At 47.6% G+C, this 19,949-nt stretch overlaps 1 protein-coding gene across 16 annotated transcripts in view; it reads left to right on the top strand.

The window, feature by feature from the left end:
• KALRN (kalirin RhoGEF kinase) overlaps window positions 1-19,949 on the top strand; it is a 642,647-nt gene that overhangs the window by 275,768 nt on the left and 346,930 nt on the right. For all 16 annotated transcript variants that reach the window (XM_079922559.1, XM_079922555.1, XM_079922558.1 and 13 more), the window contains exons 7-9: window positions 1,000-1,191; window positions 5,266-5,397; window positions 7,166-7,396. In XM_079922559.1, coding sequence (XP_079778685.1) covers window positions 1,000-1,191; window positions 5,266-5,397; window positions 7,166-7,396 — 555 coding nt within the window. The remainder of the gene's footprint in view (window positions 1-999; window positions 1,192-5,265; window positions 5,398-7,165; window positions 7,397-19,949) is intronic.

Here is a 19,949-nt window from a genome sequence, read left to right as displayed (position 1 = left end):
CAGACATTGTGTGAGTCAGAATAACTCCCTGTAGGTGCTACAATATTACTTGATTGTTTTGACACCTCAGACAATTAATAGGAGGTAGCAGTTAAAAATAATCATGCTCACTACTGTCTTTGTTTGTGCGTTTGTGGATTTTTTTGTCTTCTTTCCTCCTGTAGAGTTTTCTGCTGACCTAGTAAGGAATGACACACATGGTCATGAATTTTTAATTGGCAATCAAAGATGGGAAGGAATGTGAACAAAACACAGGGTGAGAGGAGTCAGCAGGGCCAGGAGAGCCCCACAGATGCCTTTTTGGGGTCAGGTGGGGAGATGTTCCTAAGTTACGTAGGGATAAGAAAGGGCTCCACAGATCTTACTTTAAGCGTGGATATTGTGGCTTCGTATGCTCTCTTTATTTATTTATTCACCTGCTCTCTTGGTGGGGGTAGGAACAGGGGGCAGCAAAGTCTTCACTTGGTGGTAGGAAGATGTGTGGTCATCCTGTGACGTGTGTCCTTTGCCCTCTTTGATGAGCACTGCTGCCCTGTTGTAGTTGGCAGTAATGCCCTGGGTACAGCTCTCTCCTGAGTTGAGAGAGGTGCCTTTGCCTCCTCAGGCTTTTGCCCCGGTCTGAGCCGTTGCTTCCGGAGAGAAACTCTTGGAAGTACCGTGCTGTCCCCATGGCGTGACCTCGTAAGGTGACTGTGAGGGTCATTAAGGCAGTCCAGTAAAGTGACTGCACTCGTGGGCATTAATAGTTGGCACAAAAACTGTGCTGGTCCTCAAAATGAAGGGGCTCAGTTACGGTACCTGCCATCTGCTGAAATGTCATAATATAAACAAAGACCTCCTTCGGGCTCAAAAGGGATATGTTAATGTGGCCGATACCGGCCTCTCTCAAACTTTTTGTTTTGGGTAGCCTCCTTCCCCGCGTATTCCCCCAGCCCAGGGTGCTCTGTGGGTGCCTTTTCAGCCTGCCCCACTAAGCACCCGCTCTCCCTTGCTTCCCAGAACGCCTATGTCAACATCAACCGCATCATGTCCGTGGCTTCCCGCCTCTCAGAGGCCGGCCACTATGCCTCGCAGCAAATCAAGCAGATCTCCACGCAGCTGGACCAGGAGTGGAAGAGCTTCGCGGCCGCTCTGGATGAGCGCAGCACCATCCTCGCCATGTCTGCTGTGTTCCATCAGAAGGCTGAGCAGGTAAGGCCAAGGGAGCTGCTGTGGCCTCTGGTGGTGGGAAGCGCAGGGGCAGGGCAGGGCAGGGCAGGCTGGGAGGACATACACTGAGGCGTAGAGAGACCCTCCTCTCTTTTTGGAACACCAAAGACCGTGCTGAGTAGCTTTGACAACAGCCCATGTTCCAGTACTGTCATGGCCCCTGTGTACCCAGAGAGACATTGGTGACTCTTGGAGGCTTTGCTTAACATTCAAACAGGAAGAAACCCAGAGCTAACTATTCTGCTTAGTAGTTTATTGTTGGACGTGTGTGTGCACGCACGCGCACGTGTGTGTGTGTGTGTGTGTGTTGACTGCTTAGTTTGCATTCCATAAGCATAGACCAAAGGGGTGAAACTAAACTGATCATTGAGTGCTGAGAACAGGGGGAAACTAATTTTACATGAAGCATTTGCTGTGGATAATAATAATGTAATAATAATACAGTGAACAGAAATAATAATTATTGCCATTTACTTACTGGCATTGGCCAGTGACATTACTAACCCATTTTACAGAGAGGAGCAGGGAAGCTCAGAGAGATTAAGTAAGCTGCCTGAGATCCAGTGGCATGCAGGAGCTGACTCTAACCAGCTTAGGGAGAGCCAATGGTTAAATTTGCAGGAATTTTAGGAGCTGGTTGTTAAACATAGCCATTACTTTAAACTATATAAATTTAAATTAAATATATCACATTAAAAGCAAAGGTAATAAATACTCAAAACTCATCATTTTCAATTATTTTACTAGATTTTATTATTTTCTATGTTCTTGAGATTATTTCTGTGTTATATACACACTCTCTCTCTCTCTCTCTCTCTCTCTCTCACACACACACACACACACACACACACACACACACACACACACACACACACAACAATAAACTACTAAGCAGAATGTAAATAGGCTCTGGGTTCCTTCCTGTTTGAATGTTAAGCAAAGCCAGCAAGAGTTACCATTTGTCTCTTTGTCAACATTTATGTCTGTGGTAATAGTATACAGTTGTGTGCTACTGATCACCTCATCCCAACTACATATTTGGTGATGTTGCAATGGTAGCCTGAAATAGGGCAAGATAAAAGTTTTACACCATGGAAATCATCAAGTGTTAGAAACCAGGGCTTGATTTGTTGTTTTATTGATTGTCTAGAATCTTAAGAAAATGAGAGAGAAAATATTTTAAAATGCAGATTAAGCCTAAAAATGTGCCCTGTGTATAGCTGTTGCATTGTGAATAGAACACAAAATCAAGGAAATATTCTTCTGATATTCAAAAACTATTATTGCATTTAGCAGAGAAGTCACTTAAAATCACTGATGAATGAGTAATGTTCTGACATAAGTCTCCAGGTATTTTTCACTTTTGTCTTACATCTTAACAAAAGTGAAAATATCAACCAGCTTTTGTGTTGGAACTATATAAGTTTGTTGTTTACAAACAAAAGCATATGTGAGAATCAATTCGTTACATGGAATTTATCATAAGCATTCTGTGTTATTATTCTTTGTAAATTATGTGCTACACATCTTTTATAGCAGTAAAGTTTATAACACTTGTGTGTGTATTACATACACACGTATATGCTGGTTATTAAAAGTTTATTAATATACCCTTGTGAAAATCACACAATTAATCGATAGGCATCTGGGATCAGGTGTGTCTAACATTAAAGCCTATGGTCTTAACCCCTAAATTTCTTTCTTTGTATGACATTTGGATAGCTCACAGATAACACAGAGTCAGACACAAGGTTATACCTTAAAACTCTTCCTCTGTTACCCACCTAACATGGAAGGCAGCATGGAATAATTGAAAGAGTCTAGGTGTCGGGCTTCCCTGGTGGCGCAGTGGTTGAGAGTCCGCCTGCCGATGCAGGGGACACGGGTTCGTGCCCCGGTCCGGGAAGATCCCACATGCCGCGGAGCGGCTAGGCCCGTGAGCCATGGCCGCTGAGCCTGCGCGTCCGGAGCCTGTGCTCCGCAACGGGGGAGGCCACACAGTGAGAGGCCCGTGTACTGCAAAAAAAAAAAAAGAAATAAAGAGTCTAGGTTTTGATGCCAGACACGGGTAAGTTCTAATCATTAACTCTTAGGCAGGTCACCTCAACATTCTGAGCTTGTTTCCTCGTCTCTAATGTGGGGATGATCATAAATCTCACAGCACTGTTACAAGGATTAGAGATGGAATCTATTAGGTGCTTAGTGTGTTTTTTAAATGGTAGACATCACCAAAGATCTGTTGGTGTCTTTGTATTTCCTCCACCTGTGTCTGTTTCCATCTGAGACCTTCCCAAAGACTGAAAGTACTTGTGTTATAAGTCAAGAGCAGCCCTGCACATTGAGAGGAATCTAGCCTTTTGTTGTTGTTGTTTTTTTAAGATGATGGTGGTAGTACCTGAGAATATTCACGTCTGATCTCCTGTCCTCTCTTCAACCTATTATTTGCACGCTTTGTTCAAGGTTTCTCCAGATTGGCAAGGGAGGTTCAGTGCCTCCCTCTGTCTCTGTCTTTCTCTCCTCGAGATGACCGTTTCGTGGGGTCCACTATAGGACTCTGGTTAGAGTATTACAAAGAAATCCCAAAGACCTTGAAGAGGTGCTCCCCCCACGACTGACACACACTGTCAGGTTACTTCCAGGTTCCTTTATGAAATGGTTGTTGGTGGAGCAAGCAGCTTCTGAGGTATTAACAAGCACATGCAGCCTGATCCTGGGTGTCACCCAGCACTCTGCCAGCATCGTTAGGAGACGGCTTACTGCGATCAAAAACATACAGAATGAAAAATCCGCTGCCACAGCCAGGTGGCTAAGGACTGAAAGCTGACGCGATACCAAGAGGGGGACTCAGGCAGTTGTAGAAACGCAGTACCCGGATTGAGAGTAACTGGAGGACTCAGCTTCTGTTTGCTGTTTCCTGACTTGGATTAGTTTAGATGAGAAGCAATTTTATTTGTATCTATTTTTTAATGCAATTTCTCGGGTATTGCCAGTCCTTCAGGGAAACTCATTAACCATGCTTCTTTTTAGCTGGAAAGCACACACACACACACACACACACACACACACACACGCACACACGCACGCATGCAAACAGTGGATTCAAGGCTCATTTTTCAATGCATTTATGTAGGCAGCTCTTTATTGTCCTCAGATGGGCTGTTCTAGGCAATGAGATAAAAAGGTATTTAGGCAATTAATTTAAATGGAGCTGTGCACCCAGGCAAGAAGAATCACAGACAGAACCACTCCAGACTGTTGGGTGAAGAATTATTTGCATTTTAGAGGTGTATTTTCCACCCAATAAATCTGAGTGACTTCAGTTAGCTCACCCTTTGTGCATGGAGACCCATAGTCTGCCACAGTTGTTAATTTTAATTTTTAAATAATTTGATGTCTGTCAAGATCTGTATCTATATATCACAGCCCAGGAGCCACTCTAGACACAGTACAGTCTGTCCCACTGAGCTGCCCTCCCCTCTCCCACCCCTTGGGGTTCTGACCCAATAGCAGGGATCTTTTTGAGTGTTAATCTCCATTCTCTGTGGGAATGGTCTCTGCAAGTTCCCTGGGGTGCCTGGTGGGCCTGAATGAGGCATTCTTTGCTACTCTTCACAGCTCAATGTCCACACTATAAAGCACATGTGTGGAAACATCCCATTTCATTATATGTTGCCTCTCACTTGTACCTGTGAGTGTGCACAGGACAAGAAGCTCTCACATACACATGTCAGGTAGTGAGCTGTTTGCACACCTGTATTTTATCATCAGTGTGTGGATATAACCTGTTGAACATGAAGACAACTCCCACCCCCAGCAGTTTCATAACAGTCATCTTTCTTTGTGGAAACCATACTTCCTAAACAGGTACTGGGTCTGACTTCTTACCTAGGGTTGGTGTTTGTAAAATTAAAGAAAAAAGTCCACTGTCTGCAGTGGTCTCTGAAGGCTTCCAGAGTTCCTGATGCTTCTTCCCAAGGTATCTGACCGTCTGTACATAATCTGCCCGTTGCCCACCCCCAGTGCTCCCACACTGACCCAGCCGGCATCTCCTTCCAGTTCCTGTCGGGAGTGGACGCCTGGTGCAAGATGTGCAGCGAAGGTGGCCTGCCGTCTGAGATGCAGGACCTGGAGCTGGCGATCCACCACCACCAGTCCTTGTATGAGCAGGTGACCCAGGCCTACACAGAGGTGAGAACCCAGCGGACACCCAGGGGTTCTGGCTGTGTATAGGGGTATGAGGGTGTGGCAAGAGTACCGGCCTGTGTGCTATGAAATAGCCTGAGTTGGACTAAGAAGAAGAGAGGCCATTTTTCTCCCTCTGGAGACATCTTTAAGATCCTTGATCTGTTAATGATGATGTCGAAATGCAGCCATTGGCAGGAACTGCCTTAGTGCACATGCGTGTACACACACACACACACACACACACACACACACACGCACACACACACACACACACACACACACACACACACCCTACCTCACCCTATTTGTGAAGACCGGACTGTCTCTTCTGTGGAAGGACTGTAAGAAAGCAAGGCTGTGCTCCTCTGGAGTTGCTTCCTGTCTGGTGAACGGGCATGCACACACTAGCCCTGCCACCCCTTTTATGAAGCAGCTCATCAAAAAATACTAATGTTCTCACTGGAAGGTCCAGAGCACAACTCACCACAGGTTGGAGATAAGTGTTTGCAGGAGTGAGAAGCTGCTGTGGAAGTGAAGGACAAACTAAAAGGCTCTTCTGCTGAAAACTCAAAGGCTGGAAGCCTGGTACAAGTTAGAAGGGGAAAAAACTGCCTTCTTAACTCGGACCAAGCACACCTCCTTTCAGACCTTGCTGGAAGGAAAAGGCCATTTCAACTTCAAACCAACTTTTACTTCCTTGTTAGCCAGATTAATCTGGGGTCTTAAAATTCCTATCAATACCCTAGTCACCATGGTTTTAAATTAGAAAGGCAAGTGGCCTTTCAGATGATGCCACTTTCCAGAAATATTGCCAGGAATCCAGTGAGGAATGGCAGGGGATGTCACCCCCCCCCCCGGTGTCAGCACTGAGGGTGAGTGTTGGGGAACCCAGGAGCATGGACGTTGTGTCCACAATCTAAGGGTCCCTCCCTTATTCTGCGTGTTCTGGAAAGACAGGGATGTTACCACTTTCAGGAGAAGAAAAAAGGAGGTTGTAAAGAAGGAGAGCAAAAGAAGGGTAAGTATAAAAGAAAGAAAATGACAAGGAAGTAAAGGAGAGAAAAATGCTGCTGATGATGATAAAGGTAGACTTGGTAGCCAGTACCTGCTGGGCCCTCTTCTAAGTGCCCTGCATGTGTTAGCTCGTTTAGTCTTTACCGCAATGCTATGGGGTATGTACCATTTCTATTCTTGCTTCACAAACAAGGAAACTGAGGCCCAAAGGGGTTAAGTGTCAATAACTTGCCTCTGGTCACACACCTAGAAGTTTAGAGCTAGGTAGAGGAAGGTGAGGACGGAAGAGGGAAGAGGGAGAGAGGTTTATGGTGTCAACTTATATTCAGCTTCTTTTCTGAAACGAAGATCTGCTGCCTGACCTAGTCAATGAGTCAGTCAGAATATTTATCAAGTAAATACTTACCAAGTACCAAGTGTCAGGCACTCTTCCAGGCGTGGGACGAGATAAACAAGGCAGAGTCCCTGCCCTCAGGAAGCTGAAATTCAAGGGGGAGGGACACAGTGATTCGGGGTCTCGCAGACAACTGGCTGCAGCCCCAGCACCTCCTCTCCCTCAGGATTCCGGGGTGCTCGGCCCCCCCCGGGCTGGAGGCTGGGCACTGCGGCAGCTCTGGTGGCACACTCCTTGGCTGTCATGGGTGTTGGTAGGACTGAGATTCTCAGTCCTCATCAGGGATGCCAGCAGGCTTGCCTTGCCTCCCTGTGCCCCTCCTGCCCCTCTACTCCCTGGACTTGGCCTCTTTCCCTCTTACAGGTCAGCCAGGATGGCAAAGCGCTGCTGGACGTGCTGCAGCGGCCCCTGAGTCCCGGGAACTCCGAGTCCCTCACGGCCACAGCCAACTACTCCAAGGCAGTGCACCAGGTGCTGGACGTGGTGCATGAGGTGCTGCACCACCAGCGGCGGCTCGAGAGCATCTGGCAGCACCGCAAGGTGCGGCTCCACCAGCGGCTGCAGCTCTGCGTCTTCCAGCAGGACGTCCAGCAGGTAACAGACTGCTTCCCTGAGCCTGGCATCTGTCTCAGGCAGGCAGGCAGGTGGCACAAGTCCCTGACCTAGGTGATCAGGCCTGGGAACGCCTGATTTATGGAGGGAGGAGGGCAGTTCAGCCCCCGGCTTCACCCCTGCACACCATCCGGACTTGTTAATTGACGCTTCTCACTTAAGCAGCTTTACAGACAGGCCTTCTCACCCTCTGGTGTTGTGAAGGGAGGCTCAATCTGAGAGACAGCAATTCCTTGTAGTCATGACATTGTTTTCTTTGGGGGAAGCTTGACAGTCCCTCAGGCATGAGCTCTCTGGACAGCTCCGGGTCCTAGGGGGTTATCTGAGCGCTGTCGGAGCTGGACCCACAGTGTGCCCAGTTCTCAATCAGGGATGCAGGTGGCCTGCTAGGGTTGGGGTGTGGTGGGGTACAGGGCCTTTAGGGGATTCTTTGGCAAGCTTGGATTTGGGAAACCAGATTTAAAACAAGGGCTGTTGATAATTGTATGTTCTGTGATTAGAGGTTACTCCTGGCTTAATCTTTTTTTTGCGTTATTATAAGAGTCATAGCATTTTTCTTTACCACAAATAATACAGAAATTGTTGTTTCTAACTATGAAAGGACAGCCTTGCCACAAATGCCCTTTTGGATGAAATGACACATTCTTTTTTCCTCATACTTCTCTGTCTGTCTCTTTGGGGACCCCTGGGAGCTTTTCTTTGAGGACTGATAGCTGCGGGGGAGGGAGAGCTTGTTGGGAGCTGGAGATGGAAGTTAAGGTTAGCATCACCTCCCTGCTGGTTCACTGTGAGAGGCAGGGGTGGGAGCGCTCGTGTTCTCAGACCTTTCTGTGGCCACCTCATAATTTCAAGATTATACATATAAAATAACATTTCACTCTCCTTCCACACCTCCTGCGGTATTGACCAGATGTAATCGAAAAGTCTGTCGAAATATACATGGAAAATTGAGAGCCAACTGGACATGTCTTTGGAGTGTTGGTTCCCCTCACAGCTGTTGTTGGGGGGCCCTTGTACTGGTTATCCTGTGATAGAGACAGGTTGGAAGGAGAGAGGGGCATCCTATCAGGGGTCGTGACACCCTCTGGGTGTGGGGTCACCACCGTGCAGTCACTCCCAGGAGTAGACAGGCCTTCAGGAGTGTCCCCCATTCTTGGGCTGACCTAACTCCTTTGTAGCCCCTGTGCCCCGTCTGGGGCAGTGATGAGTCATCGGAGGTGACACTTCAGCCTCAGGAGAGATGGGCACTGCTTATGTGCTGGCCCCAGCTCTGAAACCCTTGTGGGGCTTGCTGGGGATGGAGAAGCAAATGCATCAGTTGTCTGCTCCTGCCGTCTGGAATTGTTCAGATCAACGTGTCATCTCTGAGCACAGGAGAGCACAGGGTTGGTCTGTGATTGGGACGGTTAGGTGGCAGCCTCCAGAGGCACACAGAAGGTGTCACCACTTCAGTGAACTTCGAGTGACTTCTGGAGATTTCTGGGCCGTGGACTGTGCAGCTTCCTTGGTGTGCTCTTTGTCTCCCTGCTGTTTTCATGGCTGTTGTACTAGGACGGGCCCTGGAGAGGGGCAGAGGTGCTGCAAGGAGGGTGGGCGAAAGGCTTCCCCATCAGGAGGGCAGCATCCAGACGTGGACTCTGGGAACAGCTGTTATCAGACTCTTCTGTGGCCATCGTGACATCGACACTAAAGCTGGGGAAAAGTATAACGAAAACTACACCGGTGGCTGTTCTACATCACGCTCTAAAAAGGAGAGCATTTCTGGAATGGAGGCCCTGTCAGTTCATCTCTACAAGATGACTCACAGTGCTGGCACTCACCAAAAGCAAGTAGAAGATTGTGAGGTGGATGTAAAGGGGTTTGGATTTTCCACGAGGACTGAATTCCCCAGGATGACTGATTCCATTGTTCTTTTCGGGACGTGTGAATGTGACTTCTGGGGGCACGACGTCACTCACCCATTGTCCAGCTAACTCTCACTCACCAAATATCTGACACTGGGACAGATGCACGAAGAAAAATGTGAAAACCAAGGGCTGTGAAACCTGGTGTGGGTTTCAAATGCTTCCTGACACCCAAGCGCGCGTTGATGCCTGACCGGTGTCTGAGTTGGCACTTCAGAGAGCGCTGACTATGACGCACGCAGTGGTTCCAGTGATGGACTCGGACTCTGGTCTCCCGACTCCCAGGCTTACGGGAGCCTTTCCTAGTTTTCAGAATCAGACTGGCCAAGCAGTTTCCCTGCTCTGTGCTCCCATGATTTTATTTAAAAATACACAAACACACGCAAACAATAATGTTAACTCAAAGGTCAAAGTGCTATTGGAATTTTATAAATCTATCATTTTTTATTTTGCATGCTTCATCTCTTCTTTTGCAGTATCTCCTTGAGAGCAGAAGCCGTGGCTGCTGCTGTCTGGCATGAAGCTGGGGTTCTCTTTATATTTGCTGACTTGAGTTGAAATTATTATTGGAGGCCCCCTGTTTCTGCTTCTGTGAATTAAACACCATCTAGCCCTCCCTCCCAGCCCATCCAGTAGCTGCCAGTGAATAGCTGCAGTCTGTTTGCAGGAATTGTGATGTGAAAGTCTGAAGATCCCAGGTATTTCCTAACAGCCCGGGCAGAGGAGTCGGGGACATACCATCAGTGCTACAAAGTATCCTGGTACTCATCAGCTATTCAGCAAGCATGGGTCTGGGCAGTGGGCCCAGCACTGCACTAGGTTCTGGCAAGATGCCTGGTTAGGTAGAAAGGCAACAAGACATACACACTTGAAAACAGAAAGGTCCGTGCTACCCGAGCATGCCAGGCGGTGTGCAGGGCAATAGAGTGTTGATGGGACACTTACAGGCAGAGATGTGAAAAGTCAGAGTTGGTGTCTTGAAGGAGGAGAGAATTGATTGAACCATATAGTCTGGATCCAAGACCCTTGAGCACATTTGGGGTCTGGAGATGTTTACTCTGCAGCCTAAGTGGGAAGCTTGTGAGCGAGCATCGGTGGCTAGGGCGATACAGCATCACGGATAAGAGCATGGACTCTGGAGCCAGATGGCCTGAGTTTAAATCCTGCTCTGACAAGTCTTAGCCATGGGACCTTGGGCAAGTGGCTTCACTGCTGGTGCTTCAGTTTCCTCACCTCTAAAATAGGAACCGTCACATACCTATCTCATTGGACTGAAGGAGGTGCAAGCACAGCACCTGCCTAGCACGTAGTAGATCCTCCAGCAGCATTGTCTCGGTTTGGTCACATCCTCTTTGAGTGGTACTCGGGTGTCTTCTGAGTCTGATGAGTTCCATTTCATTCAGTGATAAAATCTCAGAATTCCGGGGACCTGGAAGAGCATTCAGTCTCACCTACTATAGGGTCAAGAAAATTGAGGCCCAGAGACATAAAGCAGCTTGGCCATAACCACACAGCTAGTTGATGGTAGTGCCAGGACCAGAAGCTAAGTCTTCTGGCTCCCAGTCCAGGTGTCCTACAGAAAAACCACACAAGAGAAGAGCCAGGCGGATAGCGATGGAGAACAGAAGAGAGACAGGAGGGACACACACATACTAACGTAGAGAGGGGAAAGACAGACCACGTACACACACCCTGAAACAGGGAGAGAGGAGAGACAGAGACAGACAGTGGAGGATGGGAAAGAAAGGGAGAGAGATTTAAAGACAGAGAGCAGAGAAACAGACATACCTGGGCTGGGAGGTGAAAGAGAAAGAAGAAGGTGGGGGGAGAGACAGAAGAGAAAGAGAAAGAGACAGGGACTCCTGCTAGTGGAGAGATGGGGGAGAGCCAGCCAGCCTCTCCCCACACGACTCCTTGTCCCATTGCCATTTCTGGGGGTGGTCTTTTCCCAAATAAGAATACCTTGCCTAAAGCAGAGTAAAGCAGAAAGGTTGAAACCAAAGATAGACACCAGTGAATAAGAGATTCCATTTAAATATCTGCAGCCAGAATTGGCCTGACACATCATCCCTGTGCTGGCTCTCCCTTGGTTCCCAAAAAGTGTCCTCTTCCCCTCTGGGCTTTGAGGCGATGGAAATAAGTCTCTAAGGATCAAACTGGAACTTGGGTCCATTAAGCTGCAGAAAGGCATAGATAGAGTGCATCTACCATAGTGTTGCTAGTGGAATAATTTTCAGTCCTGTTGTTGTTCCAGTTTAGAGTGGAACAGTACTAAGCAACAGCCATAAGAGCATCTATGACAGCATCAGCTCACCTCCACCGTCTGTCTGTTCTTCTCTCCTAACCCTGTGGCTTCCCACAAGAATAAAGGACTCCTTTCAAGCCCCGATAGACCTGACTTTGCTGAGAAGAACAAGGAGTAGCTAGTCTTGATCTTTCTAGTAGATGCAAACTCCATTCCATTTTCTCATAGCCAGAACAACTATTGTGAGTATCACTGCAGGCCATCTGTTCTGCCTCCCTTTCTTCTTCTCCCTCCGTGTGGTGCAAGAATAAATTGGTAAAGTGCTTTGGAACACCCGTGTGCAAGGCCCTGTACTAGGAGTTGGAGGTCTCTGGCCCAAGAGAAGACATATATACCCGAGGATGTATGAGCGGCACGTGACTATCTGGGTTCAGGGCCAAAGAAGCAAGACAACAATGGGCTGGTGGAATCAGAGCAGAGAAAGTTCCCTGTGGGTGGAATGGCATTTGCACTGGTGCTTGGAGCTCAGGCAGAGGAGACGGAGGTGGGGAAGGCCAGGAAGTGGAGAGCTAAGTTATAGCCAGGGGACAGGAAGAGGAAATCTGACTGAGTGCCTACTCTTGGCAGCGATAGAGGGAGGTCAGGCTGGAAGGGTTAGGAGTGGTCTTGGTGGGGTGGGTGGGACATGACCCATTTGAGGCTCCAGTGCCTTCCCCTAAAAGTAATGTGTTTTGCTTTTAAGCAGTCCAAAGGCGAGCGAGGGAGGGGCAGTGATGTCAGAATTTTCTGGCTCAGTGATTTTCCATTCTGAATGAGTGTATTAATAGTAAAGTCCATGGTTCTTGTACTACGAATGAATCTCACCTGTTTCTATCAGGTTCTTCTGGAGCCTCCCGTGGAAAATTATAGCTTTTACTGTGTCAGCTCTTGCCTGCCAAAGAACGTGTAAAAAGGATTTGAGAGTAATTTTTTAAAACTCCATAAATTCAATCTTTTACTTGCTGTAGTGACTAAAGCCCCTTAATCATACTAAACCAGTTTGGGCGTTGTATAATCCAATTAACAGCTTTGCATAATAAAAGGTGAGCACTTTGGGTTACAAACAGCATGCTTAGTTAGAAAAAAGAGACTGGAATGATGTTGGGTCTAGAAAAGAACTCTTCTTATAAGAAGGAACGATTAAAGCATCTAAGAAGGAAAATGCTCACTCAGGGTATAGTCCCAGAGAGATGAGGGAACATACACGAGGGGGAACCATCATCAAAAATCTGGAATGCTGACTAGTTACTTGGTGGGTATGTTGGGAAGGAGATTCAGACATCAGAGGGGTGGTTGGATTCCAACCCTGAGATCTGGTTCCTGGGATTAAATATGTCTATAAAAGTTTTATTGCTCATAGCTCAGGATTCATCATCTTTATGAGCAATTGAGCATCTAATCACTTCACTTATCTTAATTAATCTTCCAACACTATGAAGCGGGTGATACTTTGGTCCTCATCTTATCAATACTAATGAGGAAATTGAGGCTTAGAAAGGTTAAGTAAACTTACACAAGGTCACACAGCTAGTGGCAGAGGAAGGCTATAAACCCAAGTCCACTGAATCTCTAGGTCCATGCTCTTAGCCTCTCTGCTATGCCCTGGGCACTATGTTAAGTGGTGGGAAGGCACAGAGACACGGATCCTGCCCTTGAGGGGTTTATAAGTTAGTGCAGGGCTCAGAGGGCCCTGATAGATTGCTTGGTCCCAAGGGATCAGACTTGCCGTGTAGCCGCTGACAGCTGAGATTCATCCCTAAGTCATCCCAGGGGTCATTCATCCCTGGGTCATCCCAGGAAGACCCACACAGGCAGTCATACTCACACGCAAACACTCTTTCCCACCTGCTCCATCATTATAAAATGGCTCTCTACAGTTATTTAGCTCTAACACAAATGTCCCTACGACAGGCACTACCCATTCTCACTTGTTTTTCATAACCATAATTACGTTAACTCAGTGTTGCTGATGCTTTTCTTTGTAGCATATATCTTGAATAATGTCCGTTTGCCCATGGTCGTATTTAGCAGTATTAAAGTTCTCAATTAAGTTTTGATGGTGATAATCCAATCCTTCGAATACATTCAAGTGGATAATAGATGATTCTATTATCATCTATCATCTTTCTGGCAGGGTGAGAGTCCAGAAAGTGAGCAGGGTTGAGGCTTGGCTGAATTGGGGGAGGAAGGGAGGGGAGAAAGAGAGGGCTCTGCTGGTCAGGGTTGCTTTCTGATTGGAGTGAGGATGGGGAAACTTTCTCATCTGCCTCTTTGGTGTCACTGATCTTAGAAGGGGTGCTCCATCCCTCTACCCATAGTAGGAGGCTGGAACCAGAGGGTCTGTTCCAGTCTTCTCCATGTATCCTCCAGCTAGAATTGATAGGGCTGGGAAATGGGCTTCAGAGGCCTGCTCCTGATTTGCTGAGACCCTCCTGCCTGGAATTTCATGGACCCTTCACACTCTGTACCTCACCCCCATTCCTCTCTGTCCTGCTTTCTGCCTTCTCTTCCCTTGCCCATCATGGCCTTTCCCTGGGTGCTCACTTTGATTTTCTGAATGCAAACTCTGTTGTGACTGAACAGTCACCCTTCTGTGATGAGTACCTTCCAAGGAAGGACCTGGGTGCCTCCACCTGGCAGGGCTGGGAATCAGGTGGGTCCTGGGAGGCAGTGAGAGAAGGTTCCTCCCCAGGAGTTACTGAGCCTCAGGGCTTTCTTGATACACAACAATTTTAAACACCTTTAATGTCCTCAATTCCTCTTTTATTACTATGTTAACAAATGACTAGACAGTCACCATCCAAGGTCACTTCTTTCTGATAACCCCTATGTTCGGCATGTCCTTGACCTCAACATGCTATTTCTGGAGCTTTGAATACCAGGCTAAAGGATAAAAGACTCACACTTTATAACTTGTGGGGAACTATTGAAAGATTTTGACCAGAGAAAACAGGTGATCAGAGTGAAGGTCTGAGGTCATTTAGTGCCAGAGGAGGACTGTGTTGGAGTGGGAAGATCCTAGGGCCACGGTCATGGGCTAAGGTGATGGAACAAGGGTAGATTTGAGAGCATTTATGAAAAAAAAAATCACTGGAAATTGCCGTCCATTTTGTTAGAAGACAAGGGTGGTGTCAAGTGTGAATATGGGACTGTATTTTTTAAAGTGGGGTTCTTGGACCTGTTGGAGAACCCAACTCAGGTCCACTTGTCCAATGCACAGCAAAGCCAATCTACTGACACCGAGTTGTAGTGAAGGAAACTACAGAGTTTATTGTAGGGCGACAGGCAAGGAGAATAGGAAACTCGAGCTCAAAAGACCCAAACTCCTTGATAATTTTCAGGAAAGGGCTTTTAAAGGCAACATTAGGGGTGAGAGTCACAGGGTGTGTGATCAGCTGGACATTCTGATTGGTTGGTGGTGAGGTAACAGGGTGATGTTTCAGGAATCTTAGTCATCAACCTTCTGGTTCCAACCAGTCTGGGGTCTGCTGCTTGTGGTCAGCATGTAGTCACCGTCCTCCACTGGATGGGGGTTGTAGTTTCTGCAGAGCAACTCAAAGATATGCACCAGATTGTTATCTGCATCCCTTCAGGAGGAACTGGGAGTCTGGTGGCTCTGTTGTTCTAATCATTACGCATGAGCCTCCTCTTTGGAACTTGGGGAAGGCCAAACCAAAACCGGGAACTTGGAGGGGCTTTTGTATCCAGGAAGACCTCACAAGGTCCTGCTCAGTTTCAGTTCCCCCTTTTCTTTGATGTTCCTCAATCCTGAGGGGAACAGGGGCAGGACAAGAAAAGGAATACAGTTTTGGATAAAGAGGTTAATCATAAACCCGGCAGGGGAACTCATTTTAGGGGGACTCAGTTTCAGACCCCTGACGTTAAGATCATCTGGGCAGAGTAGGATCTTGTTAAGAACAGGTTATCTGACCCTACTATATACTTTTTGGTTCGGTATCTGTGGGTAAGGTGGTGCCTAGGTTTTAGAATGAACCCCAAGTGATTCTGAAGCGGTCTAAAGTTTGAGAACCTCTGACTTGAGAGATTCAGTCCTTAGTGATGAAAAGTGTGGTGACACCACAAACAGGAATCAAAGGCACCATGTGAGGAGATGCTTTCAGGGAGATGTCAAAGACAAAGACAATTTCCAGTCACCTCAGCCTGTTGGGAAGGGACAGGTGTGGGCTGCCTGGGAGTGGAGGGGTCCAAGGGAGGGAGGCGGCTGGTTTCTTAGCCGGCTTCCACCCGACATCACATTTGTCAGGGCAGAGGACTGCGGTTCTAAGGGGGAAGAGAGTCTGTACACCTGCTAATGAGTTTCAGCTGAGCCCTCTCAGAAAAATGATGGCTTTTCCCGCCATAGCAAGACATTTATTTTGATCATACTTGTTCCAAAGAGGGGACAGAAAATGAATTGGTGGTAATTGGTCATTTCAAGTGGTATCCGCATGCTCTCCAGTCTCAGCTGTCGGGGAGCGGGGTGGTGCCGGCAGAGAATGAGCTGCTCCCCTTCAGAACTAGTGCTCAGTGTGCTGTGCCAGGAGACAGAAACAGTGATTTGATGGCTGTCCTGGGCGCTCACACACGTCATGCGCACTTGAGCTTTTAACAGAACAAAATGCGTGTGGGCACCGACGGCATGCCAACTCTCCTTCCCGACCTCAGAATATTGGCTTCTACAGAGTCACAGGGTTGGGGCTGGGCACTGGGAGGTAACAGCTGAGGGGGGCCATTCTTCAGTTTACTTAACACAACAGAACGCCTTGCCCGTTTTATCATGGATCAAATTATGACACAAACTTAATAACATATTTCAAATAAGATGATTGATCAGAGAGAGCCAGGGAGGGAATCAGAGAGTTGGGATTCTGATTTCACAACTATTTGCCAGACAGCTCCCTTTCCTTTAATGGTTTTTGCCCTTTATCACACAGGAAGTTCTCACATCAGGTTGAGTTCATTCACTCATTTATTCAGCAGATGCTCTTTGAGAACATAGCGGTGAACCAAACAAAGCCCCTGCCCGTGTGGAGCTTACATTCAGGAGGCAGAGAACACCATCACAAACAAACAAATAGCTCATGGGTGCTAGAATGACAGCAGGTGAGCTGAATGAATAAGCCGCGGGGTGTGTTTAAGAAGAGATTCCAAGCATGTGAAACGGGACGTACAAAGTCCTTGGGACCAGAATGAGCTGGGTGCATTCATGAAAATAGGAGGATGGCCAGAGAACCTGGTGAATAGAGAGGAGGGAAAAGGAGTAAACAGTTTGAAGAAATGGGCTGGGTCCAGATCACATCAGGCCTTATAAGCTATGGAGAGAATTTGGATTTTCTAAGTGTGATAGGAAACAGTTGTAGAGTTTCGATAAGAGGAATGTCATGACTTGATTCTTGTTGAAAGAAATGTTATATTCAAAGATCTGGCTACTGTGTGGAGGGAGTAAAAGGAGGAAGACCACCTACAGGGCTGATCGAGTGAATGAGGAAAGATGGTGGCTGGGACTAGGGTGGTTTTGAAGGAAATCAGTGTACAGGAAGGAGTAAGTAAGACAGGCTTGCAGCTAAGCAGTGAATTGTGGTGCTTTTGCTGATACAAGGAAAACTGGGAGAGGAGGGGAGTGGGGCAGAAGGGAATAAAGAGTTCTGGTTTAGATATGTTAAGCTTAAGGTGCCCATTATAAACCAAACTGGAGAGGAAGAGTAGGCAGCTGGGTACATGAGTCTCAGTCTCAGGAGAGAATTAGGGCTGGAACTGTGAATATGGAAATTAACCAGCACATAGATGATATTTAAAGCCATGGAACTGGGTGAGATCATCTAGGGAGTAAGAGAAGAGAAAGAAAGGTCCAGGGATGAGCCCTCAGGCATTCCAAAATTTAGAGCCTGGGAAGACTAGGAGGATTCAGAAAAGTAGACAACAATGGAGATCAGTGAGCTGGGGGAATCCTCAGTGAGATGGCGTCTCAGGAGCTAAGGAAGAGGTGTTTCCAGAAAAGGGAGGCTCTTCCTCTTAGGCGGGGCTGAGCAAGGTGGGTCTCTGCAGGGTGGGAGGGCCGCAGTGGTCCAGGGAGGTCAGAGTGGAGTGGGCTGAGGATGGCTTTGGTGGGAGGGCATCCCAGCACTGGGAGTCCTCAAGGAGGGGTGGTCCAGAGCAGAGTGAGGAGGGAGTCCCTGTGCAGCCACAGCCTGGTGCAGATGTTGGAGCCCAGGCAAGGTGAGCAGAGAAGCGTGGCCTGGCATAGGTGTCAGGTGCATAGGTGCAGACAATGAGCAGGTCAAGGAGGTCATCCCCGAGGGGCAGGGGCTGTGCAGTGTCACAGCCTGGGCAGAGGGAGGAGGGCATCCATGCAGGGAGGGCAGCCCAGCTTAGAGGATTGGAATCTAAACAGGCTGAGGAGGTATCCACACGGGGGGCTACCCAGAGGAGGTTTACTAGGAGGGGCTCTTGGAATCAACCCCTGAGGAAGGGAAGGGAAGAAGGAGGATTAGACAGAGAGTGAAGCTGAGCTGCAGCGTCATCTCAAGGGAATCCTCAGCCAGCCCTACCGTGCGTTCTGAAGATTATCTCAGGTTGGGGAGTGAAAACTGGGTCTTTGTACTCTGGAGTCTGTCACTGGGCACGGGTCAATGTAAGAAGGGGCTTTGGGCAAAGCCACTCTCTTCAGCCCAGGGTAATAATCCCCAAAGGGGACTGACACCCAAGGCTGTCTGCCTGCTGGTGACACTCTCAGCAGGGTGGTAAAAAGTCCTTTGTGGCACATCACAGCATCTGCAACCTCCATGGTCTCGAACTACCTCCTTCAAATACCTATTAATCGCAAAGGAATAAGAGTGACTTTCTAGAAGAAGGCTGGAAGACACCACCCTGACCCGGTGATCAAAGTTAACATCATGAGTAATGGGGGCAATTCAAATTATATCCCACCTGATAGAATGCAGTGGGAAGAACAAGAATCATTTCTGAGTTATTCCTGATTCCGATCATGAGGAAACATCAGACAAACCCAAACTGAGGGACATTTTGTAAAGTAATAGACCTGTAACTATTAAAAGTGTCAAAGGCAGGAAAGTCAAGGGAAGCCTGAGGGACTCTTCCAGATTAAAGGGACAACTAAGCATGACACATGCTTCTGGCCTGCATCCTTTTCCTCTAAAAGTCAGTGTTGGGACACATGGGAAAACTTGAGTAAGGTCTGGGAACCAGATGGTAGCGTTGCTGCCAGAACCATTTGGGTTTGAATCCTGACTCCACTATTTAGTAGCTGTGTGAGATCAGGCAAGTTAACTAACCACTCTGAGATTCATTTTCTTCATCCAAACATGGGGATAATAACTCTCACCAGCCCAGGGTTGTGGTAAGATAGTATAGATGAGATGGTGAGCGTGTGCCCTGGCCTAGTGCTGGACAAAGAGTGAGCCCTCCATAGCCTTTCCTTCTGAGGAGGGGAACTGCCCTACCCTCAATGTAATAAAATCATTAAATATTTGAGTTGGAGGGAGATTTAGGGAGATGATGTGATCCAACAGTCTCATTGGAGAAAGTGAGGTTCAGAGAGGAGAAGGCACACACCCAGCTGGGCCACAACTGGTTAGGGGCAGAGCTGGGGTGAGAACCCAGGTTCCTCTGTAAGTTGTGCTGTCTTTAATTTAGAATGATCATGATGGTACCACATTTTAATGATGCTTTAGGAACCTAAAGCACTTACATATTAACAGAGCTTAGTCACCAACTTAAAACTTTGTGCAAAGGTGGTTGCCTCTAAATGCAGGGGCCTCCTGCACTGGGCTGGGAGATCCTTGAGGTCTTCTCCAACACTAAGATTCTATCATGTTAGAAGAATCCAAAAAATCAGAGTCCTGGACAGAAAGCAGCTAGGCCCTTGATTTTCTCCCGTTAACTCGGTTGTATTCATGGCCACTGTTCAGAAAATATCAATAGTTCTCTTCAAAAGGACTTTTCTCTTCTCCTTAGCAGCTAGAAAGGACTGTCTCCTCCCCTGAAAAGTACTCTGTCTTGATTGTATGCTGGTTGGAATAAACACAATTAGATGAGGAAGAAAGGGAGTGATTAGGGAATTATGCATAATGGCTGTTAGATTGGCTCCCAGATCCGGTTCAGGATGTGAGTATCTCTCTTGGAAAAGGCTGTTCCGGGAAAGGACTAATTCCGGTTGAAAAGCTGGGGCATGAGAAAGGAGAAAGAGCTTTACACGTTGTTTGCAAGACTGCCGGCCTGCCTTCGTGGGGAGGAGTCCCAGGCTGACCAGGGCTGTTGTTTCCAGTGATGGGGCAAAGATCAGGTCTCCTGCTGAATGCGCTGGCACAGCTTCTCCCAAGACAGTAGG

Source organism: Stenella coeruleoalba (assembly GCF_951394435.1).
Source record: "Stenella coeruleoalba genome assembly, chromosome: 5".
In the NCBI taxonomy this organism is placed as follows: Eukaryota; Metazoa; Chordata; class Mammalia; order Artiodactyla; family Delphinidae; genus Stenella; species Stenella coeruleoalba.
This window is presented reverse-complemented; position numbering and strand designations above follow the sequence as displayed.